At 40.1% G+C, this 16,586-nt stretch overlaps 2 protein-coding genes across 5 annotated transcripts in view; both read left to right on the top strand.

Annotated features, from left to right (window-relative positions):
- The window catches only part of kif6 (kinesin family member 6), a 59,180-nt gene extending 42,674 nt beyond the window's left edge, over nucleotides 1-16,506 (top strand). For 2 of the 4 annotated variants that reach the window (XM_051393432.1, XM_051393455.1), the window contains 10 exons: nucleotides 53-155; nucleotides 434-489; nucleotides 7,905-7,955; nucleotides 9,236-9,323; nucleotides 9,473-9,611; nucleotides 10,776-10,864; nucleotides 12,132-12,221; nucleotides 12,325-12,429; nucleotides 13,628-13,743; nucleotides 14,859-15,678. In XM_051393432.1, the coding sequence (XP_051249392.1) occupies nucleotides 53-155; nucleotides 434-489; nucleotides 7,905-7,955; nucleotides 9,236-9,323; nucleotides 9,473-9,611; nucleotides 10,776-10,864; nucleotides 12,132-12,221; nucleotides 12,325-12,429; nucleotides 13,628-13,743; nucleotides 14,859-14,872 (851 nt within the window). In that variant the 3' untranslated portion in view covers nucleotides 14,873-15,678. Of the gene's footprint in view, nucleotides 1-52; nucleotides 156-433; nucleotides 490-7,904; nucleotides 7,956-9,235; nucleotides 9,324-9,472; nucleotides 9,612-10,775; nucleotides 10,881-12,131; nucleotides 12,222-12,324; nucleotides 12,430-13,627; nucleotides 13,744-14,858; nucleotides 15,679-16,398 lie in introns of those variants that run through there. The other 2 variants (XR_007882644.1, XM_051393446.1) reach the window with 2 other exon arrangements.
- LOC127359611 (potassium channel subfamily K member 17-like) overlaps nucleotides 1-16,586 on the top strand; it is a 43,737-nt gene that overhangs the window by 15,620 nt on the left and 11,531 nt on the right. The window lies entirely within an intron of this gene.

The raw sequence follows: 16,586 nt of genomic DNA, 5'->3' as shown, positions 1-16,586 counted from the left end.
CTGATTACTAGAATAAAGCATAGGCCTTATTTCTGGATTTGTTTTCTCTCAGGTCCACAGCTGTCTATGGGGAAGCAAGAGGCCTTTGAGACCTTCATCAGGGACCATGAGGACCATCTGGCCATTGAAGACAACAAGAACCTTCTCAAACAGAGGTTAGTCATATAGGACAACTTGTTAGACAACTGATACTGACCACTGTCTGTGGGTCAAACAAACACAGTACTTTCACCCAGGAGACCAGGATTCGTGCTATGTGAAACCAAAAGTCGAGTTTACTTATTTAAAGTCTTAAGTTATGTTAGTTACATGACTTAGGTCACGTAACGTACTTACTTGAACCCAAGGTAACCTTAAGGTTTGGTACGCCTGTATGAGGCCGTTTTGCTCTTTTTGCTGCATTGCCCATTAACACCTGCATTCTTTTGAACAGGTCAGCTGAGGCCAGAAGACTTGGGGAGCAACTGAATGAAGCCAGAAACAGAATCAGTAAGTTGTCTCAACAGATGTTAAAGTGCCTTCCGGAAATCACATTACATTTAGGAGCTGTGAAAGCATTCAATAGTACATTTCATTGTCATCAACATCATTATCCTTAGAGCTAACAAAGGCTGTGGTGTAAGCCCTACGGAACGCTGATCATTTCCATTAATGTTCTCTGGGTCCACCAAAGACACCAGCCTACCTGCCTGGAAAACGTTTACAAGCACGTCACTGTCAGGGTTCCGTTTCCCTGGAGTGCAGAAATGTCGTTCAGCACATTCCTGAACCAGTACCAAGAGACCTTCTGATTTCCACCCACCTAGTCTTCCAACCTGTGCTTTTTACTAGCCTGGCCCAAGCTGTTTTATGACGACTCTGTAAGCACACCCATGTGTTCTTCTGGGCAATGTCCTTGACAGGTAGCCTTACTATGCCAAAATGAGGCCTGGCATAAACCCTAGCTTCAGTCAGTGCTGAGTGATTATGGAGTTTACCTCCAAGAAATCTACTGTGCTTCTGTCCGGAGTTTCTCTGTTGTGAAACACGCATGCATGTGTTTACTACTGCATGTCTACACTTTGACACTGTGGACAGTCCTTTGGCAGTGATGGAAGGGGTACTGAAGTAAAAGTACTATCATTTTAAGGAAACTTCACTTAAGTTAAAGGGGAACTTGGCAGCTATTTCAACTAAATAAACCCGTTTAGAAATCATTTGGATGGTTAAATGGCCTGTTCCGGTGAAAATGGTGACTTTCCCCGCTCCCCCTAGCGTCCCCAGGCGGAAAACTAACCTTGCAACTTTGGGACTACCGTCCCGCTAAGTTGGAAGTAGGAAGTATCGTGAGAAGCGAGAACGAGCGAGAAACACGAACTGCTTTACAGCAATTCCACATAAACGCACACGCCCCCCTCAATACCGGTTAGCCACGCCGGCTATAAGAACAAGCGTCGATGAATGTATTACCCACCTCGGTAGACATTGCTCCACACGAAAAAGTTGCCCGGCAACAAATGCACATCAGCAGCGGTAGAAAGGGGGAGGAGGGTGCCGCAAGTGAGTTTTTTTATGACAGTGTTTTGAAATATACGTCCCAGAGCTGTAGGGGGAGCTCGTTGAGAAAACATGTGACGACAAAAGTGAAAACCAGCGAAGAAATGGCTAGAATTGCCAAGTTCCCCTTTAAACTAAATGACATTTGAAATGTACTCTGAATACATGTTACTGCGTTCCATTTGTAAAAGACGAGAAACATTTTCATATGATTACAATAAGGTTATGAGACGACTGTTACATTAAAGAACACATTAAGCCTACAAAATATAGCGAATTAATATGTCAATATACACTAGTGGAAAAAACATCACATCGTTCCTGGCCCACACCACAGAGCACATATTTCTAAACCGACAGTCCTTTTCTGTAGTCGGGCACTTTCCAGCCTATGCATACAGCTTAATATCAATTATAAATATACACTTGCCATCTTCAGTGGAACCTTACTATAATTAACCAGAAAAGAGGACGAAACTCACCAAGATTTAACCAAAATAAAAAGGGCTATGGATAGCTTGCTGTGTTTGAGTTGAATGAGCTCCGAACAGTAGCAATTGACATGATCAAAAACAGTAGAAAGGGGCTTTACACCTGGAGGTCCACTGTGAGCATATTAGCCAGACCCAGCATGCACCTGTTGGTCACATAACATTGGGTTGGCTGTGTTTGATCTGGGTCACAGATGATTACAAAAACATCCCAATGAATATTATATTCCATTTCTGCCAATAGATTCTCCTAAATGTTACACATTGAGTCACTTTAACTGATTAGTAAAATTACTAATTTTTAAAAATCAGTGTACAAGGATACAAAAAAACTAATGTGATTTACTTCTAATCCACCCCAAAGTGTCTGTTTATTGGTTAGTTAATTATTTAAAATTTGAAAGAAAATGCCTCATCATAGTTAAGTGATGACACATTGATTTGAAGTCACAATACCAGTAACTTAATTCAGTAATGTATCATCATGAGTTGCTTTCACAGGACTACTTAGAGACAAGCCCTGTCACCGGCGGCAATAATTTTAAATGATTTCTCTGCACTTTGGTTGAATTTTCCAGTAAACTCAAAGCAGTTCAAATGTGTTATTAGGCCTCGATCTGGTTTGCATTTACTATTGCAAGCTACATTTATGAATTTCCCCAGACTGTGTGTGTCTGTGGCTCATTTCACATGCCATTGAAATGGATAGGTTTGCCTCACACCAGTGCCTGGCACCATCGCTGCCTCAGATCACGCTTGGTGGTTTGGTAGCATTGGGCTGTTACCCTCATACATGCCAGCATACACTTATCACCCTTGGAATTTAATTTAAATTTTTTTTTTTCAGCACTCAGTCCATGAGGTGCTGACACAGCCGTGTATCATACATCACACAGAAATCAGCTATGACATCATATAGAATATTAAACTCTTTAAATGTGTTCTGCAGACCTATGGAGAAACTGGATTTACTAAATGAATATCATTTTTTGAGAAGATTTAACATTTGAATTCTTCAACTTATTCAAATTTGGAAAGATACCCAAAAAACATCTTGATGCTGTCAGATATTATTACATTGTTAGGTACACGGAGCTGCATTCTTCCTAGATGAGAGACAGTGTTTTTAGTGGAACGTGGTTGCCTCTTCTGGATGGAAAGTAGTACCATAATATTTAGCCGTGTGTTTCCTTGCCATCTTGGAAGCCCTGCTTGGAAACTACCTGTGTCTCATAGTTAATGTAGAACATGGAAACATTTAGCATAATATAGACAAAAGCTTTGTGCTGCTTTTCCTGATGGATGTACCCAGCATGAGGGTCAGTAGCAGGGGAGAAAGGGAGAGGCGGTAGCCCATGGAGACATCAGTGTCTAAACATTTCCCTGGGTTACACTATTGTTCTTGGCCACAGGATATGGCTCTGGAATCCAGTCCCACTAGAGGAGCATATATGTTCCAAGCCCTTAGGTCCAGAAAGTGCAAGGATATATATTTATTCAACGATGCACATTTTCTACATCATGAAAGGTGTAGGGCAGCTGGAAATGAGCAGCATCTCATGATTTCTCTGCCACATGTGATGGAGCATCTGGTAACTGCTTTGGTATCCCACTTTCATCCTTTGCTCACCTTTACTGAAGTGACCCAAGGATTTTGGGATATATTTCAAGGAAAAATTTGTTGGAGTCTAAAACATGTGTCATTGCCAAAAAGATTGTTCCAGAGCACTTGCGAAGCAGTATCACAGGAAGACTGTAACTTGATTTCTGCGTTGCATGTGGTCTTTGTAACCAGCGGCCACTAGATTTTACATGACTGTTGCTATGATTTACTCGCAATGTTATCAGCTGCTCATTAGAGTGGTTTATGTAATGTTCCTGGTTTAGGTTAAGGCCTCAGATAACTCTGTCATGAACACAGCTGTCCAATAAAATCAGAATGCTACATCTTAACAACCTTTCATATGTTTCCTTTTATAAATGCAACTCTAGTGGTGGTTGTTTATTAGTCAAATTAGATTTGCCTAGATTTTCATATTACTTACGATGTGTTCATTCTTCAAATACACTTGAATCAACACCCACCCAGATATTGAGAAGCTGAATAGCATGTATGATCCTTGGATCTCGATGTCCCTGTGGTATTTGTGCGGAATATCACATTTAACCTCCAGGCCACAAAAATCACCAAATATTTATTGAGGCTTGTAGCTTGAAACCGGTCCTTTAAGACGATGGCACGTCTCCTGACGACGTGGGGGGAAACCCTGCATGGTTTGGAAGAGGTTGCGGTGTCGGGCCCGCAGACTTGTCCTGGAAAGTGTACAGGAGCACTCAAGTGTAAGCATGCCACACACCACTATTACTTGACACGTATGCAAATTAATCTTGTTCTTGTCATTGAAGGTTAGAGACACTGCTTAAACTGCAGTTTTGGTGCTTGAACAGGATGTTGTGACCAAATAGTTATCACTGAGATATGTCTATTTTTTGTAGTATGGCAAACAGCACTATATTTAAGATTCCTTGAGCAGAATAATGAACAGTATTGCATATGTGCATCTGCGTCTTGTAATCTAAGAGGGAAAAATTTAGGTATAAAGCACATCCAATTGTTGCACCATGACCCTGACAAATAAAGATAGTTGTCATGTGTAAGTGCATGGCCTTGGGGTTTTAAAAAAGTTTCAGTACAAGCCATGGTTGATGGATTCAAGCCACATTGTCCCCATGCACATTTTATGCTGCTGCTACATGTTCCCTGTACTTTTCTACCCTGTCAACATGGCATTCTCACAACATAAATAGTTCTTAATCCTTTTATGTTATGTGTGAAAGACTACACATGCATTAGCTGTGGGTCATGTTTGAGAAAGTTAGAAGACTTGGGCTGCCCACCTGACCACAATGTAAAGCCACAGGGCGTCTCAGTTCATTTACATTCTACCCTGAATTCTGACATTCATGAGGGGTTCCCAAACCCTGGTTCATAACTCTATTGGCATTAGTAAAAACAGTGTCATTTGTAACACTTCACATCATCCATTTTAACTCCACTGTTTGCTGAAACCCCCAATAGTGGTCTACTTTGGTGTGTTTGTAAAGAGTAAAAGTAATTTTGAAAGTTGAGCAGATTGCAAACAGTTTAAAAGCATTTATCAGTGGAGTGCTGAGAGCTGATTTAAAACTCAACCTGAAGTCTGTGATAATAATGTCACACTTTATCAACCCCAGGACCTCTGTAAGAGACTCAGCTTTACCCAAGGTCACTTCAGCAGGACAGATGTTTGTCTTAAAATGCTTTCAGCGTCTTCATCTTCTCTTTTACTAAACAAGAGCTCTAATCCAACTGTTTTATGGAGGTCGGTGCATGAAAAAGTAGCTTCCCACACCCCATTTTTTAAGAAATGATACTTCATCTGGATTTCTCCTTTTTGGAGCTTGGACCTCAGCTTTTAGATTGGCGACAGGATCATATTGCAGAGCAGTAGCTCGGCACCATGTGTGTAAGACCTGAGGGATTGTAATGGAAACTCACCACATAAGAATCTGCCTTTCAATGTGTCTTTTATCTTTTAGTCTGCCTTGTAATTATTTATTTAAAGTTTTCGTTACCTTAAAATGAGCCATTTTTATCTTCTACAGACGCCATGTTGAACTGCCATGTTTCTACAGTAACCTGGAATGGACAAACCAAACAATGGCTCTAGATGGGACCTTTTTGCATTTTTATGTGGTCCCTGTAGTTTCTCCTACATCCTTGGAATGGTAGGTTTAGGCTAGGGCGTTGCAATCGGCTAGATGCCACTGACTCCCATGCTCTGGACATTTAACTCACTATGACCATCTTTGATCTTAATGTGAAATCCTCCCCTTTTGTAGTCTTGTAGTAAATGTACCTCTATACAAACTAGTATTGTCATTTAGTGTGTATAGTAATTGCCTCAAATAGTGCCTATACAATATGTTTTAGTCCATTTATTTTACAGTTCTCCTTTGCCACAAATTCAGTATCTTCAATAGGACAATTAACTATTTTGATTAGGGGAAAAGAGACAGCGAAAATAGAAGAACAGACACAAATTACTTACCCATATGTTAACCCAGTATTAGAGGCAGTGACCCAAAAACCCTCCCCCATGTTGCGTCCAGGCCCACTGGAGTCACAAGAGTTCATTCTGAGCATTGTGAAAGTGTATAACTCAGCAGTATGTCCTGACTTAAGTTAAGATAATATTCTTCTCTTTCTTCTTCTTGTTCTAATGAAAGACGCTATTGAGTTACATTATTGAAATAGAATTTGACCCATATTAGAGACTAAAATTAAGGATATTTTGATTTATGTTGCTTATCATTTTGTTTTGTTTTTTTTTTTTTTTTTTTCTGTTTCTTGTCTTTGCCCTAGCTTTATGGAAGTGCTATACTAAATCACTGGAATACTCCTTTAGTGTGGATTAGACACATATATCTCAAGGTCAGTTATCTCTCCCCCACTCAACAACACCGAAACCAAGATGATTGCCGCTGTTGTTGCTACACAATAGTTCTTGTGTGCTGGATTCGGAGAAATGGAGCTGATGCACCAATTACAAAACTGTGATGCTTCAATGACTCCTGTGGGAAACATTTCATGAATGTCTGATGCTGAATAAAAGAAGTGGTATTTGGAGTCAAGCGACTCCAATAAATCGGCCAGGTCGATATATATTTGCTGATGTCTGCTTCTTGTAGATATATCTATATCAGTGTACTCGGACGGCAGTACAGAAGTGCCAAAGTGGGTTTGAGGTTCATTTAGGAACAGAAACAGTCACCTTCGCATAGTTTGTGCACCAGGGAGCACTGACAAGTTGATTTTTACACTATAAAAATGTCCCACTCTAACAAATCTAAGGGATGTACTGTATATCAAGATTATTTGTGTTAGGTGTCCCAAATAATTAAGATTGGCCAATAGATCTCCCAAATATTGACATCAGCCTCAGAAATCCAGTGTCAGTCAGGCGATAGTGTGGAGTTTTTTTGTATGTACTCCTCTATTGGGCAAGACCTGCTGTGTTGTCATTTACTTAACATCTGGAAATATCAGCTGACAGGACACATGATAGCTCTGCTTGTACATCTTTGGTCATGCATTAAATGTTGATGAACGGGAACAAATTGAACAGTTGTTCTTTGGTTGGGCTCATTGTGCCGAGGCTTAACTCATGACATTAAACCAGCATGAAAGGCTTTGTGTAAAGCACCTCTAACAAAAAAATACTGTTACATTTACGTGTGAGAGTGCTTCATGGCATTGTTGCAATCAGTTCCATTGTTGAAGACAATTGTCAGTTGTACTGATGACACACACTTTCAGTCACATTCAAACAATTCACCATTTACATATGAATAAAAATTCTCTCTACAATTCTTACCCACAATGCCACTGTTTCACACTGTACTGTGTTGATTTCCGTGCTCTCTCCAACAAGTGTGATTCTGTTATTATCACACTTGATAGTAACATGTATTGCACTGAGCATTTTGCATATTTAGTATCTCAGTGATCTGGGATCTGTATGTGGTCACTTTGGCAGGCCTTTGAGGGGTTCATTGCACTCCCACTGAATCCTGACCTGTGGTTTGTTTCATTGTGCAGCACCCACAGGAACAGGCTATTCTTGCAATAAATCATCCTCTATCCTCTGATGTATGCTTCTCCTCGGAATAACACTATGTTCTCAAAACCTCTTGTTTTCTAAATGTGAACTTTTAAGTGCAGGTGAAGATAACTGGAAGCAAGAGAATAAAGTTGACAAGTTGGTTGATATTAATTGTGTAGGAATGTGGGAAAATGTTTTTAAAATGTTTTTTTCCCCTCCCTTCCTTTCTCAGATGAGCTGAAGAAGAAGTTAGAGATGCAGAGGAGGCAGAGGGCAGCTCATGGTAAGATCAAACTGACAATGGATATTCCCACAGCAAAACTTGAACCATGTGTCTATAGACAAGCAGCAACCCACACCAACAGCTAAACAATGCATGTACACGTAAAGCAATTAAACGCAGCATGTCCAAATCTCCACATGTTGCCTTTTTGTAGAAGCTTTTGAGGAACTCTGTTTATCATCTTTTTGATATTGAGCTCCTGTGAACACATTGTGGGTGCCCTTGCGCTGTATGTGCAGCGGTGCCCACTTCAAAGCCTTAGCAGTAGGCCATTGCTGACTGAAAGCTTACTGACCAAAGACTGGGCGTCACAGCTCAAAGACTCCTTCATTTACTCTTTTTCTGACTGTTTTGATCAGTGACATAAATGCTTTGATGAGGAAATCTGGTTGTAAAGCACACAAACATCTTCCTCCAGTTCAGGCGCCAAAGGCTTTTCTTGTTATTTTGAGTCCGCCATCAGAGAATACATCACAGCAGCCTGGCTTCTATTATCCAGGGCCAATATTTAAAATGTTGTCTTTGAGTGAATTGCATTCACATGTACACAACACACGCTTAGCTAGCTTCAGGACCGGACACAAGAACACAAGAAAATATTATGAATGTATTTGTGATTTTACCTATGGTAGGGTTCTCAAACTGACGTGAAATCCCCCTCCCTCTGGCCTACATGATGTCAAACATATAATATAATCCAACCTGCAAGATTATTATTATTAATTTATTTTCTAATTGTTTTATATCAAATTAACTGCTCTTCATATTTGGCTGCAAACAACAAGGATGATATAAAATGATGATTAACATTTATAGAAACTGCTGTTTGCATTGTTTTTGTTAAGTATGATGTTAGAAATGGAAATATTTTCAGAATATTGTCCTTTCTTGTAGTACTTAAATGTGGCTAGATTGAGACCCTTCTAGATCTACAGTATTTCCACATGTTTAACTTTTATCTATTGGCAGAAATGGAATATAATATTCATAGGTATGTTTTCTTTAGTGTATAATCACTGAAAATAAAAATCGTTGTGTTTTCGTTGCTATGTTGAACCCGCCGTGTTTCTACAGTAGCCCAGAACAGACAAACCAAACACTGGCTCTAGATAGTGCCTTTTGTGAGTTTTGCAGCCTCTGTAGTTTCTCCTACTTGCTTGTAAGTCGATTGGTATTCAGTTCAATGCAATCTGTAACTTCACAGCTAGATGCCACTAAATCCTACACAATGGTCCTTTATAACATTTGCTATGCCTTCTGCATGTCTAAACCTACCATAGGTGTAATGGGGAATCACACAGAGGCCGAAGAAGAGGTCGACCCAGTGGAAGAAAACCTGTGCAAGCACATTGAGCATGAAAAAAAGGCGTGAGTGTGGTAAAAGTGCATTTTGATGTATTACTATACCAAATGTTTTCATAGTTTCTCCCAAGACCCTGCTCAGATTGATTAGACACAGCAGATGCTGTGTAATGTGGACAAAAGAGGAATTTGGCACTGATAATATGTCCCGTCAGTTACAAGAGTACCATTGGCTGCCTGAAAGCATTAAGGACGGAGATTGAGCACCTGCAGCTGTTGTTGGAGAGGGCAAAGGTCAAGCTCCAGAAGGACTTCCATAAGTGGTGGAGCCAGGAGGAGGCTTCCAGTGTGCAGGTGACTGACCTTACTTTTCTCCACCTATTTATTTATCTGTGTGACAGCACCACATAAAGCCTCTGTAAGCATAATAATGTGCCATAGGTATGTTTGTGACGTTAGATAGAAAGGCTTGTCTGTTTGTTTGTTTTTTGTCTCCATGCTTATTTTTCTTTGGTGAGTTTTTTGAATATTGGCCTCTGTTAAGTGTGTGCGTGCAAGCTGAAATGCATGTGTACCTCTGACTTTGGAGGCTTTTATGGCACTGGTGTGACCCTTGCAGCCTCTGTTCTGCATCATGCTGAATGGGCCCTGGTGGGACGATATGTAGGAGGCAAATTCACGGAAACACATTTTTAAAGTGTTCCATGTGACCCAAACAAGAGCCTGGAGAGCAGCTTAGAGGCAAGACAGCAACAGCATCAGTACATAGTCTCAGCAGTTAGAGTCTTAACAAGGACAACATGTTCATGAGGTTTCCCAACAACACAGTGGGGGATGAGAAGTGAGTCAGTGTTTATTTCAGTCCTCAATAATAATTTTGTGTGCGTGCCTATATACTTAAGAGACTTGTACAGTATAGTGGAAAGACAATGTTTGCAAAAGCTGGGATAGAAGGATGAGTTAAATATTCCCACATGATGAATAACAATGATTTAACAGAAAACTGTCTGATCTCACACACTCTGCCTGGCCTTGATGGCTGTTGTGCACATTTCGGAAACTGACCACAAAGAAGATGTTAAGCAGAACATCTGACCAGCAGACACCGCTGGCTTCTGCTCTTTGGTTTTGATCTTATGAATGGAGAACGATATCTCGCTCACATATGAGCAAGGTTTGGGAATTTATCACCGAATGACAAATGGAAAGAAGAGGAAGTCGGACAGACAGGCCTTACATGTGCAGTTTTGGTTTTCCAAGCAGGAAGCAGGCAGTTTTCCTTGCCAGTATACTGATATCCAACAGCTTTGTTCAAGCATTTATTGTTGGAAAACGGTACACATGCAGTTGGTTAAACTTTGAGTCAGAGGTATGATGGAGCTAGAGGACATGGAATACCTGAGGTGTTCTGTTTCCTCTGGCTACATACAGCCACATTGTGTTTAACTGTCATCAGCATTATCACCATGGAATTGTGTTCCTGGAATATTTCAATAATTTCTCTATGATTGTGACTAGGAATCTGAGTCAGAGGCAGCAACCAGATGTCGCGCAGGGTCTCCGAGTGGAACCTTGCAGCCATCTTCACCTGGCACTCCAGGATTTGGGTGAGACACATTCTCTGTGAGTGATAAAAGCTGAGTGACTCCTTTTTTTGTCCTTCCGTCTGTCCAGCAGATTGCCTGATTACTTTTAGATGCAGTGGTCATTATGTATTCATTTTGAGTCTACTGAGCCGATTACATACAGAAAGCAGCAAGGGGAAACAACTTCCCCTCACTGACTCATTTCCACTCAATTCATTGTTATTTTTACCCTCTCACCATCTGTGCTTGAACAGCACTTGATTACTGCCAACAACATGCAGCTCCTCAGTGCTTGTTTCCAAACAAATATTGAACAAATATAGATAGGTAATGTCTTAGTGTTTGTTTGTTTGTTAGTAGAGGAAGTGGTTTATCACATTATAATTGGCCATTTAGATATCATACAGGTGGTGTTTGACATTTGGTGTCTGCCACAAGTCTGCCATGACAAATGTTTGGATGACACAAATATTGTGTCACATTCACAGAAACTACGACCGCAATATTTGTCCAGGCTGTGTGAAGACATCATCATTACTCAGACTGCACCGGGCTCTCTGCACATCACAGCATGTGTTCTAGCTTAGGAGGTTTTAAAAAGTCTTCCATTTTATTTCTGAAAGTCTTAAATATTTTCTCTTGCCTGATGTGTGTTGCAGTAATGTTTTAAATCGGCTGTCAGGAGACATTTCACACCTATAAGCTAAATATTGGATTGTTGTGACAGTTGATTATCATGCAGGAGGCTGTTTACTCCTTTTTTGTGAAGTTTCTGTTATCACCATCAAACCTGTAGCAAACACTGTCACTACTGCTTGCTACAGGCTAGGAAACAAATTCATCTATCCATTTTCTGCCACTTATCTGGGTCCAGGTTGCATTCATTTAATTCATTATATCATCAGGAATTATTGGTCTTTACTGCTGGAAAGTGCTAAAATTAATGATTATTGTCATTCTTATTTAATTGCATTCTATGTGCTATTAAAAAGGTCTTAACAAGTCTTAAACTTGAGTGGGTGAACGTTGCAGAAAATGCTAGAGTGCAATCTACTTTGCGTTGTTGCTCCCTCTTGTGGTTAAAACAAGTATATATCAGTGGTGATTCTGAGAAACAAGGGGAGAATGACAATGAGTGCAGACACCAGAGAGATACAGTGAGTATCTACTGAACACCCAACATATGAGGAACATTTTACTGTGTTGTACCTAGGGATCAAGCTGTGAATAATCTGTGGGATTATGGTGTAACAGTCTTTATGAAATGCTGTCCTGACTTGTTAAACAGGGCACCTGGTCTGAGCAGTACTGTGAGAGACCCTCCACTAGGCCCAGACCCAAATCTAAACTCTTCCACCTTCTCCGTTCAAGATCTCAGGTCAGCCCTAGCTTAACTGAATCTCTCATTTGTTTCCTGTAGAGTAAGTACACTGCACATCTCACTTTGTCCTCATAAAATTGTACGTTTCTGTGAATTTCAGAAGCTTCCTCCCCAAAAGTGTACCTCCTTTAACAGCTGTCCCAGCATGGCATGATGAGTCCCTGGATAGGAGGGCGACTGACTTTGCGCCTTCATCTGAATGGAGGTATATGGAAGACTGGCTAGGCATGTTGGAAATGAATGGATGGCTTTGAAAACAGCAGATTTGTTTTTTAATGAAATGATTCAACGTGCCATGGAAAACCCATGTGATTAGGATTTGCAGTTCAGAAATACATAGTTTCACATTATTTCACTTCACATCACTTAGATTCCCTCCATTCATGTATTAAGACATATATACAAATAGTCTGCTTGGAACAATAATGTGTGTCTGATATGTTTTTTTTATTTTTCACAAAAAAGTATAAATTCCACATTTAAATCCTTCAAAATACATCTACCTCCTCTACCTCATTAACACTTCCAGAATCTGTGAATATACAAATGTTGTTCATAAAGTGTTTCCTGTTGGACACAAGATGTCTTCTCCTTCACTGTAAAGTCCATTCTCAGTGGATGGGCACTGGTGGCTTCAAGCTTCTACATCACACTGTACAAGTTGCATACTGGACCAGGACTGACTTTCCACTTTCACTAGATGAATGTGAAAACATCCTTCTAGAGTCAAACCCTGCACATACAGCATTCAAACAGCACACTGTAGGAACAAGAAGAAGCACTGATTTCTGACTATAAGAAATTACATGTCATTTACAATTACAGTATTTGTAACCAGTCTAATGTGTACATTTTTCAAGTGTACGCACAAATGCAAACAGTACAGTAGTATACTGTATCCACATGTTTGCAGTAGCTCTTCAATCTATACATACAGTGTGGACCTGTAGATTTTATAGCTGTGCAGTGTTTTCTCTCCTCTTATGAACACCAGCCATACATTTTTATTTCCTCTGTAAAGTAATGTCTCCAAACTCTATTACGAATCAAAGACCTGGGGTCTCGCTCGAACGCTGCTGCTGAAACTACCTTTTTACAACCACAGTAAAACACTCAGTGCATAACATATATGCTTTTGGTCGTCTCCAGCAACCACTTGTAGGACAGAGATACTATTGTTTCATACAGAGGCTTCATGATATGAGGAGCTGTTACCTGTTACAGTTTCCTTTAAGCTTTTGAAACAAGAACAGTTGAAACAGTTTACAGCAGTCCCCCTCCTCACATACATAAAAGAAAAGGATTTGCTATAAAGTTAGAGTAATATAAACTACTTTGTGTTACAGAAACTGAAGAATTTACACTGGTATTATCAGACTACATTAAACATATGTACATTTCAGGGCCCTGTCCACCACAAAGCTCTCATCCTCCTCTATTCCCCTGACTGGAGACCAGCAGGCTGATGCTGACATCCAGGCCTTTGTCAGAGCCAGGCAAAACCTCCTGAACAGGACAGGTAAAACAAACACACACACACACACACACACACACAAAGCTTTCACACAATATGCATTTTGCGAACAACGCTGCCCTCTGGTGGTGTGATTACAACAATTCACTGTACAGCAAGTTTATATAACCACAAATGTCCTGTTTTGAGTTGTATTTTTAATTTGTATCCCTCACACTGTTACCTGTTCAATTCAACAATATCAGTTATAAGCTGAAAATTATTTCAGATTTTTGCTCTTTCTTACAGTAGAGCATGATGGGTAGGCGATGTCTAAATGATCACATAATTCTGACACTGATTTTCACACAAACAGGTCTCACAAAACAGTCACCCCTTAGCAGCTTCATGTTTTCTCTACAGCTCTACAGCCACTCATCTTTTGCTCTTACGTGGTTCTTCTCTCTGTTACACTCTCTCTCTCTCTCTCTCTCTCTCTCCACACACACACACACACACACACACACACACACACACACACACACACACACACACACACTCTTTCCTCTCCTTTGACCCTTGTTCAGCTGCTTACTTTGGCAGACAGTAAAGTGGAATTGGCTGTCTTGTGGCTTGCCACTAGATATCCAGAATGGCTGAGGTCATGTGAACAGACAGAAAGATGGCCAAAAGAGCAGAGACAGACAGAAAAATGTAAAAAAACAGTTGTTTGCCTTCTGAAATCTTCTTTCTTTCTCTCTTTCTTTCTTTCTTTCTTTCTTTCCAACCTTTGTTTTCCTTCCCCACTTTAGGCAATGTCGACTCATTTCATGCCTCTTTACCTTGGCACTACTAAGCTGGATAGAGACTGTGTTATGACAGGAAAGCCCCTCTCCCTGGTTGTTTGGTAACCCCTGTATGGTGCTATCCCCCCTATCAAAACAGCTTTTAAGCCTCTAATGCATGCTGGGAAATGTAGGGAACCTGGCAAAAAGAGTCAGTAGTTCAGGGGTTGTTTCCTTCACTGCCATATCATGTCAGGTTTTGTTACTAAAAAAAAGAGTTTGTAAGACCAAGTCTTATTTCTGGATGGCTAAGGGAAGTACTTTTGGGCATTTACTTATTTATCAAATACTTCCAACTTGATCTCTGATCTACCTTGTGTTTTTCATGTATTTCAGGTCCACCTCAGTAACAACACAAAGTTCTGATGAAGCATGCATGGCCTGAAGATATCGGCATCTGTCAGGTGATAGAATGATCCTAAAAACATGCATTAGGGAGAACAAATGGACTGACAGCAAAGATGTGTGAAGACAGTTATCTCATCTGGTTCCAAAACACACAGATTTCTCATAAATGTCCCCTCTGCTAAACACAAGCCACACATCCTGTCTGATTTTTACCTGCACACACACACACACACACACACACACACACTCATTATGCCAGTGATATAATGGGCAGCGGTGTAAATCACAGCCCGCGCCGGCTATTTGATCTGAACAAATGTTGTCTCAAGATATCAGAGGAAGGAGCGCACAATAGGAAACCAGTCGGCTCCAGTATGTGTTTGACTTGAATGTGTCATGAATTCTTAAATGATAACAGGAAGTGTCGACCGGCACAATCATAGATGCATTTCGTATTTCTGTCTGGTGTCTTTTTATTCTGACTTTAACACATTTTATGTAAAATGTTGTAAAAACATAAATTAAAAAAAAGTATGTAATATATGTACAGTACAATTTACCTGATTATTTCTGTAAAAAAAGTTTGTTTTTTATCCAAACTATTTAATCAAAATTAAAGCTGAATGATGACACAATTTCAACTACCAAAAGAACTAAGATGCCTTAACATGTATGAGTGTATTAAGTTGTTTACTTTGCCCGTGTAATTAGCACTGACAAACACATACTGTAGTATCATTACACCCTGTCTGCCTGCTCTGTATTCTGTGGGAAGCTGAGACTTAAACTCAGTAAGAGATCTATGAAATAGACTATTGGTGTTTTCTTTATCATCACTTATGCAAAATCTTTTTCTTGTAGGTCTTCTTTTACAGTTAGTCTGTTCCAAATGACGCCTGTAGTATGGGGGTTACTGTGGCAAATTTTCCTATGGAAGTCAACTGGAAAATGACCCAGGAAAATGGACCTCTATAAGTGATTATTCACGAACTTCAGCCATGACGGCTATAAGGACAACTTCAGATTGCGTCATCAGTGATACTGTAAAAACAGGCCATCAGCAGTCAGATCTATTCCACAATATAATTGATATATACCAATACTGAAAAACTGGAAATTCACCCTTAGTTACATTCTGAAGGCAAATTATATAAGAAAAATCAATCTATCCTATGCTATTCAGGGACACAGAGATGGGGCCTATCCCAGCATGCACTGGGCAGAAGGCAGGGAAGGGAAACACCCTTAAATGGCCTCCAGTCTGTACAGGGCTTCCTTGAGATACAGTATTTGAAATTCAAATAGGTTGAAGAGAATTTCTTTGCATGCAGTTTACTTGTAAGCATTGAATTGAATGATCATTTGTGGAAGATTACAGGGAATTGTAGTAACATTTAATGTGAAAGTTCAATGTAGATAATATCAGTCAGATTAAATTGAACATTGGACTAGCCAGTTCACAGTTTAGGTTATGAGTGGTCTACAACAGGCCTGAAGTGTGAATATGTGCTTTTGTGTCTTTCTGTAGGAAACCTGTATGACTTACACACAGTTCCTCACTACCTGAAGAGTGGTCCATTGCTCAGACAGTCCATTGTCTTATCTGACTTTCCCAGTGCTCCCAACATTCACTATATCTGTCAACAACAGCTGATAATCAAAATCTATCCATCCACTCATCTCAGAGCCATCTCTACACTCCTACATAAACAGAGG

The sequence above is a fragment of the Dicentrarchus labrax genome, unplaced genomic scaffold (genome assembly GCF_905237075.1).
Source record: "Dicentrarchus labrax unplaced genomic scaffold, dlabrax2021, whole genome shotgun sequence".
Lineage (NCBI taxonomy): Eukaryota > Metazoa > Chordata > Actinopteri > Moronidae > Dicentrarchus > Dicentrarchus labrax.
This window is presented reverse-complemented; position numbering and strand designations above follow the sequence as displayed.